Source organism: Frankliniella occidentalis, unplaced genomic scaffold (genome assembly GCF_000697945.3).
Source record: "Frankliniella occidentalis isolate FOCC.00 unplaced genomic scaffold, Focc_3.1 Scaffold16, whole genome shotgun sequence".
Classification (NCBI taxonomy): Eukaryota; Metazoa; Arthropoda; class Insecta; order Thysanoptera; family Thripidae; genus Frankliniella; species Frankliniella occidentalis.
The window spans coordinates 2,034,072-2,041,616 of NW_026267146.1; the positions used below are offsets into that span (position 1 = coordinate 2,034,072).

The following is a 7,545-nucleotide window of genomic DNA, read 5'->3' on the forward strand; positions in this document are numbered from 1 at the left end:
AATTTTCTTTCTTCTTTATATTCGCTGTCAAAGAATAGCCTGCTCTGTATGCATCCAGCGTCAGCGCAAAAATACTAGAGACACGAAAAATAAAAAGACAGGCGAGCTTTTACCATACCCGTCGCGCTTCTCGCCCGGCAGGCGAAATTGGGCTGGGAATATAAGCTTCCACGCCCAGCCCATTTGCCTCTCCTCTTTGCGTCTAGACACGTGCGGGTGCAAGGTGCATGGGTGACCGCTCGAGGCTGCTTGAGAAATAGAACCTACATGGCTTTGATGTGGCTGTATTATCCTAAAGGAGCAAATCGCTCTAGATGCTCGAGCACGTTTTTCTTCACTGAAAATAAACGGAGAATGCAACTGGTAAACATTTCAAGCTGCTCACTAGCTATGGTGCTCACCGGTGATATCACACACCCATGCACTCACCACGTAGGCATCATTCGCCATTACAAATCTGCCAAGTTCAACCCCTGCAAGCTCTCAAACCGCCTGATAGGTAGACAACATCTTGCCCGCAGTGCATGTGTGTACTGCGGGCTGGCCTACCCCGAGTCTCGCAGGCGCTGAGTAGCCAAATGAATCTGAGAAAAACAGACGGACAATCCCGTATCTGGATGCATCCGAAGAGAAGTGACAAATGCAGATGCCGTAACGCAGCGACGCTGACCGGGGGGGAGGGGCAGAGAGGTAGACACGGAGTGAACAGCCGCCCGCCTAAGTGCGTCTCAGTTCCCCGGTAATAGTGTCTTTGTGCTAATGCGTGCCGCTCCGCCGCCTTGTTGCAGGTGGGGGAGATCCTGGCTCTGCTGGGGCTGGACACCCACGCCGAGACCCACTCGGGCCGCCTGTCGGGCGGCCAGAGGAAGAGGCTGTCCATCGCCCTGGAGCTGCTCAGCAACCCGCCCATCATCTTCCTGGACGAGCCCACCACGTAAGTGTAAACCTGCGTCGTGAGGCGATGTTATTTACCTGGGCCCCCACAGTCAGCTGCAGCAGCTGCAGTCGCGCGGCCCGGGACGACTCCGGCAGCTAGCGGCCGCGGGCGCGCGTGTAAGTGACGTAAATGTGACGTCATTTGGGGGGGAGGGGAGGTGAGGGAGCGCAGCGTTGCTGGTCCGTGGGTGGGGAAGGTTGAGGCGGGGCGGCGGCGGGCGCAAGTCTGCACGATCTCGTCAAGCCGGTCCAGCGCGCCACGCGGCCGCCAGGGCCAAGTTCACTGCCAGCGCGCTGTTACAGGTATGCGCGCCGGCCCGGCCACCTCTGGAGCGAGCTCCGGGGCCGCCTGCACTCGTCGCTCCTCCGGCGGGGCGGCCGCAGCCTCTGGCACGCGCCGCCGGCCGCGCCTCGAGCCCCGCGCCGCAGCACCGCGTCGACCGAAAAAAATAACAAACAAAAAACTGGAGATAAAGCGGCAGAGGGGAAAATTATTTAAGAAATAAAGAAAGTCGTGTGTTAGCTGATCGTCATTAGCTAACAGAGGGTGTCTGCTGGCGCGCGCGCCTCCCTTAAGCGTGGAGGGCGAGTGTGGGAGTGTGGCACTTGAAAAGGTAGGGTGATAAGCTCTGGGCGGGGCGGGGCGGGGCGGGCCGTGCTGTAGTTCTCCATTAGAAGGCCGCACACACGACGCGTGTTCTGGTCATGGCGGAAGTGTCGTCTTGTTTGTGTTTGTCGCGCTGCGGATGACGGGGGCCCCCGGGCCCCGGGCCTGCAAAGGTGGGCGCCGGCGATCCCAGCCGTCCGGTTCAGATCAACTTGGACACCAGAACGGGACCGGCCGGCGACCGCGGACCCGCCCGGGCCGCAGGAAGCTGCTGCCCCCCCCCCCCCTCTCGGTCGTCGTCGTACACGGTTCAACGAGATGCCCGTCTCAAGGCTGGCGGGGGCCGAAGTGTTTCGACATCGCCACCACATCACTCTGATTACTATTACATACGTCTCTAAGTGGGGAGCAGCGCGTAGCGGGTACCCAGGGGGCAGCGGGTACCACGGCCGGCGCGGAGGGCAGGTCAGGGGCGGGCAGCCCGCGTCAGCTAGGCATCAGCCGCATCGGTCCGTGGGTCCGCGCCGCCCGGCCCCGGGCCAGTGCAACATTGACCTAGGAAGCGTGACTGCATGCACTGCAGGCGGGGCGGGACTGGACGCGGCAAGGCGACGACAAACGCTATGATGCCTCATGCGGCCGCACCGACGGCATTGAACGGATTTTGGACTCGAGTGGGCAGCGCCGTGCTGCGCCTGGCTGCGCCCTCGGCCGCTCCGCGCCTCGCCTCGCGTGCCGGTTGAATGCCGATGGAATGATGAGGAGGCGTGAGGAGAGCCTCCTCCCATGCTGGCCTTCCCCCCGAGGGCGTCCCCCCGTTGTTATTATGGTATTTGGTCGTGTGGCACAGCGAGCCTCACAAAGCCCTTTCTCGACCGCCCCTGGGTTCAATTTTGAACACGTTCGCGAACACGCCCCCAAGCCCGAACTTTATACCGAACAACCGGTAACGATCCGGTGAGGCTAGGTGCGGCCGGGAGCGTTGCCCGCTGCGAGTCGAATGTGCTGCCTACCGTCCCGGCGCCTCCTCTCCTGCCGAGTCTCCTCCTCCTGTGCCTGTCTGACCATGGTCTTCCCTCTCCTGTCTGCGCAGCGGGCTGGACTCGTCCTCTACGACGCAGTGCGTGTCGCTGCTCAAGAGCCTGGCGGCCGAGGGCCGCACCGTGGTCTGCACCATCCACCAGCCGTCCGCGCTGCTCTTCGAGATGTTCGACCAGCTGTACGCCGTGGCGGCGGGCCACAACGTGTACCAGGGCGACACCAAGGGCCTCGTGCCCTTCCTCGCCCAGCAGGGGCTACCCTGCCCAGCCTACCACAACCCGGCTGACTTCAGTAAGTGGCACTTATTCCCATTATTATTATTATTTTCATAATAAGAATTAAAGGACCATTACTTATCTCCTATTCTGTCTCTTTTCACTTTAGTGATGGAAGTATCAACGGGTGATTTTGGCGTGACTGTTAACGCTCTTGCCGATGCTGCAGCAAAGAACGCCAACAGGCAACCAGTTGTCCTTCCTGGTGAGTTACTAAATTTACTCTTCTTTTCTGACGTTCTGATCATATATACCTATGAGAGACAATATTAACATAAAATGTTTCTGTGAATTTTTGTTAGTTATTGTTTCTGACTCTCTTGCAGATGCCACTTTGATGGATGACATAATTTGTGAGGCGCCTCCCGCACCACTTTATATGCAATTCTATCTGCTTTTAATGAGAAACATTGTCATAATGAGACGTGATGTGGTGAGTTTATAACTGCTCGCTCTTTATCAAAACTCAATTTTTACGAGTGAATTGTTTTACAAATTTCTTCTTTTGTTTCAGAGTGCACTTGCCCTCAGAGTCTTTATGCATGTCTTCATTGGACTTATATTTGGATACCTGTACCGTGGAGTTGGCACCTATGCAAATGATGTACTTGCTAATGTAGTGTACTTGTATGGATCATGTTTATTCTTGGTGTATACTGGTCAGATGGCTGTCACATTAGCTTGTAAGTAGTAACACATGTTACCTAAATTTTATTTCTTATTTTCTGTTTTGTAATTTTATTAATATTATATTGTCTTAAATTTTTAGTTCCGCTGGAAGTGGAAATACTAACCAGAGAACACTTCAACCGCTGGTATAAACTGGGACCATACTTGATGTCTACTCTGTTGATTGAGTTACCAATTCAGGTTTGTTCATCATCAGATTTTGACTCAGTCGCATCTTTTAGACTCAATTTACTATGCATGAATTTTCCTCCAACAGGCTGTTTTATGCGCAACCTACCTGGCTCCATCAATAGTATTGACGGGGCAGCCACTTGATCTTTTCAGGATAATCCACTTTTACTCATTTGCAACTTTAGCATCTTTGACTGCGCAGAGTTGTGGATTCCTCTTTGGTGCTACAGTGCCAATAACAGTAAGCCTTTACAAATTAAATATCCTTTCAAAGTTTCATAAAGTTTCTTAGAAGTTATTATGACTTAATCTAATCTTTACAAGTTTATAAAAATTATGGTGTTGTTTTTCTTTACAGATATCTGTTTTCCTTGGCCCAGTATTTGCTGTTGTTCTTTCCATTTTTGGATTTTGTATTTGGTACCGAGATATTCCTAACTTTTTTATGTGGATATACCACATATCTTACTTCAGAGCAGCTTTCCAGGGATGTGTATATGCTATGTATGCATATGGGCGCTCTGCAATGCCTTGCGATAATAGAATGAAAGCACATGCAGGGGGAATAAATTACTGCCATTACAAAGCTCCACGAAAAATCCTCAATGAAATGGATATTGCTGATGTCAGCTTTTGGACTAATACAGCAAGTATTGTTGTATTCTGTTTAATTGTATATATAATAACAATCTTCGTAATTTGGTTCAGACTAAACAGACGTTAATTTAGGTTCATTTTATTTTGGTATAAATGTGACATAATGTGATATGTGGGCCATGGTGCTTTAAATATTAGGGAATTAGGTTTAATTTCTTCCTGTGTTAAGAACTATCTTTGAAAGACTCATCTAATGTGTACTAATTCATTAATCTTTCATAAGTAGAATTCATCCATCTCGGTGATTTTGTTTCTCAGTCCTTTCATTTGGGATGAATATACCCATAAATCAAGTAAAGTTGTAATGTTACCTATGAAGGCCATACTTCTAAAAAGTACGTAAGAAATTCAAACCATACAGATTTGCAGCAGTGTAAAACCATTATGATTGCTGAAATTACGTACTTGCCTTCCACTTTCATGCTAGAACTTTACTTTTCTATACTTTTTATCATTGTTTCCAGTTACCATTTGACTTTCTGACAAACTCTATTGAGATCAACTATAGTTGCTTTCAGCGTAGTGTCTTACTTTTCTTGCTTATGTGTGGTACATTTATTAGAAATTTTAATTTAGAACTCTCAAGGAAATAATTTTACTTTCCACCTCAGGAGGTCCAACCAACATGAAGTGATATGTCCCTGGTCAAAATTTAGTCGTCTTGACTGTTAGAAATTCCATAATGAGAGAATCATTTGGCGTCCTCGTGACCTCATTTCTGGCTGTCAAGATGACTATGTTTTTACCAGTGACGTCAATTGATGCCATTGTGACAAATTTATATCCTTTGGGACATATCTGCAATTTGTGATACTGTTAACAAGTCTTTTAGAGACTAGTCTTAATTTATTAAGCTAACACACAAAATCCCCACATACCTAGTATAGGAAAGCTTCTATTTTTCTGTACTTTTCATCAAAGCTATTTACACTATTTTTGATATTGAAAGTTATGACAATAGAGAAAAGAACGGATTTTTTGTTTTATTATTAAACCAAAATTGTGCGAGAAAATATTTGAATTTTGGGCATTAATGAAATCATTTTAATGCAGCGAGAGTTCATGCCAAAGATGCATAACAGCAGTTCATTCTCTGCATTTTGTTAGTTACAAGTTAAGCGTGATGATATTTAAATCCATCTGTCATGTTCCTATGTTACAGGCACCTCATTTCACTTAACCATTATTATAGCTCATTCACCCATTGACAAGATTTGGTGGTCATCATGAGATCACAATAGACTACATCAGTTTGATGGTGAAACAAAATTTAAATACATTTTTAGACTCTGACTTACCATTTTAATTACAATTTGATCTCATGATGCCTTCTGTTTTTCCTCCGGGAATAGTTTAGTGATGTCCAGTGATTTTTTAAATCATTTTGTAATCAATTTTTGTACATATGTATTCATTTTATTTCATGTCTTGTGTCTGTTGATGGTCTGGAACCATCATCATTGTCTTCTCTCTATTTTATTATGTTCACCGATCCATAATCTAATTTTTGCAAAATTTAACAATAGAAGTGTTTGGCAAGACTTCAGATTTAAATGTTTCAAATATTTGCATCTTAATTTATTTCTTTTACTTTATATGCTGACAGCAAGCTTGCCAGTTTACTATTTATGTGTACCTGCCTGCTATCTGTTAGTAGTATAACACAGCTACGTTTGAGAATGTTTCTATGAACGTATGTGATGCTGAACCATTGTGATATTGGAAGCAAGCTAAGCTAGTGTGTAGATAATATTCTCTGATCTATGGAGAATGTGTCCTGTATTTTATTCATACTTTTGTATTTATTGTAAACAGAAGTGCTGCAATTTTTTTTTCAGTTATTTTGTCCTTGAGTGCACTTTGTGTGCACAATGAATTTGTATTAAATGATTTTTTTCATCTACCACCAGCATTTTGTTTTCCACAATATACCAGACTTCCGTTTCATCAAATAAACTACCTTATAGGACATACATAGCAAAAATTAAAAAAGACTGTCGCATTTAAATTTCTTCACAATTTTATTGATTAATGTGATAAATAAAATTTTAGATGTGACCCAAACTATGCCATGTAACTTAGAAATGTAAATATCATATGACTAGACTGCAATTCCATATCCATAGCTGAACATTATTGCATCATGAAGAAGTTTGACATGCTCAATATTACCTACATTAAACAAAAATTTATCTTTGGGCTCATCTTAATATTTGTTTACTTAATGAGTTTAGATGGTTGCAGATGGTTTGCACTGTTTAGGATATTATAAGCTGGAACTCATCAAAACTACTAAACAAAAGATTTTGGCTAAAATTTCCAAGAAGAAATTTGATTTCATTTATGAAAGAATTGAGCTGTTGCACTATCTCACAACAATTCATACATGTAAAATGAATCACTTTGTTGTGAGGTACCTTTCAAGCAACATAGCATTATCAACACTAAGTAACAAATTTGACCTACATGGAACGATTACAGAATATGACTATGAATATAAAACAGTGGCGTGCAACTTTTCTTAAGGTATCAAATCTGTATGGATTTATAATGAAAAGCAGCTTCCATGAATTGAATAACAAAAAAACTTCAAAAAGGAGACACCTAGACAATAACATGTACAGTTTACTGGAATGTACTGAAAATTGACAATACCTGTGTGAAAGAAAATCAGGACACTCACTTGGACGAAGGATGACAACTGCAACTAATTCAATGGTTCACTGACACGCCACTGGACTAGAGTATAGAAATGGGCTCATTCTCAGCTTCCCATAGGACGTTGAGACATGGCCTCACAGTCATGTTCAAAAATCACTCATCAGAATCACATCTGCACTCATGACATCCAGGGCAGCCCTTGTGTATGACATGCAGTCATGTTTACTCAATAACACAATAGACACACAAATTTGACAATGGAATAAAACTTAGCACAATGACATAAATTATGTTTACTTATCAAGGTAGGTGTGAAAATGGCATTTTCATGATTTACAACACATTGCAGGAATTTTTAGAACAATAACGATTAATGATTCTTTTGAACATCAGTATACCAATAATAATTACAATTATTATTGTTATGGAACGACTTAAGCACTTGTTTTATGAACACACCTCTTGGTCGGGGCTCCCACCCCACTCTCCACCTGGAGCTGCGGGTCG

General features: G+C 44.6%; 2 protein-coding genes across 2 annotated transcripts in view; one reads left to right on the top strand and one right to left on the bottom strand.

Moving 5' to 3' along the window:
* The first annotated feature begins 267 nt into the window (after nucleotides 1-267).
* LOC113208401 (ATP-binding cassette sub-family G member 1) lies at nucleotides 268-6,280 on the top strand. Its single transcript, XM_052264151.1, has 9 exons — nucleotides 268-363; nucleotides 747-934; nucleotides 2,637-2,875; nucleotides 2,969-3,064; nucleotides 3,186-3,292; nucleotides 3,374-3,542; nucleotides 3,629-3,729; nucleotides 3,806-3,961; nucleotides 4,079-6,280. Exons 1-9 carry the CDS (start codon nucleotides 268-270, stop codon nucleotides 4,442-4,444), a joined length of 1,518 nt encoding a protein of 505 aa, XP_052120111.1. The 3' UTR covers nucleotides 4,445-6,280.
* A 99-nt stretch (nucleotides 6,281-6,379) lies between these two features.
* Nucleotides 6,380-7,545, bottom strand: part of LOC113217240 (guanine nucleotide-binding protein subunit gamma-e) — a gene marked incomplete in the record, with an annotated part of 29,839 nt that continues 28,673 nt past the window's right edge. Inside the window, 1 exon segment of the mRNA XM_052264032.1 lies at nucleotides 6,380-7,545.

Excerpts from the sequence above, each read along its gene's own strand:
- LOC113208401 (XM_052264151.1), top strand. The coding sequence starts at position 268 with ATGGCTTTGATGTGGCTGTATTATCCTAAAGGAGCAAATCGCTCTAGA. Across the intron at positions 3,293-3,373 it reads TCATAATGAGACGTGATGTG|AGTGCACTTGCCCTCAGAGT; the intron begins GTGAGTTTATAA and ends CTTTTGTTTCAG. Across the intron at positions 3,543-3,628 it reads GATGGCTGTCACATTAGCTT|TTCCGCTGGAAGTGGAAATA; the intron begins GTAAGTAGTAAC and ends TTAAATTTTTAG.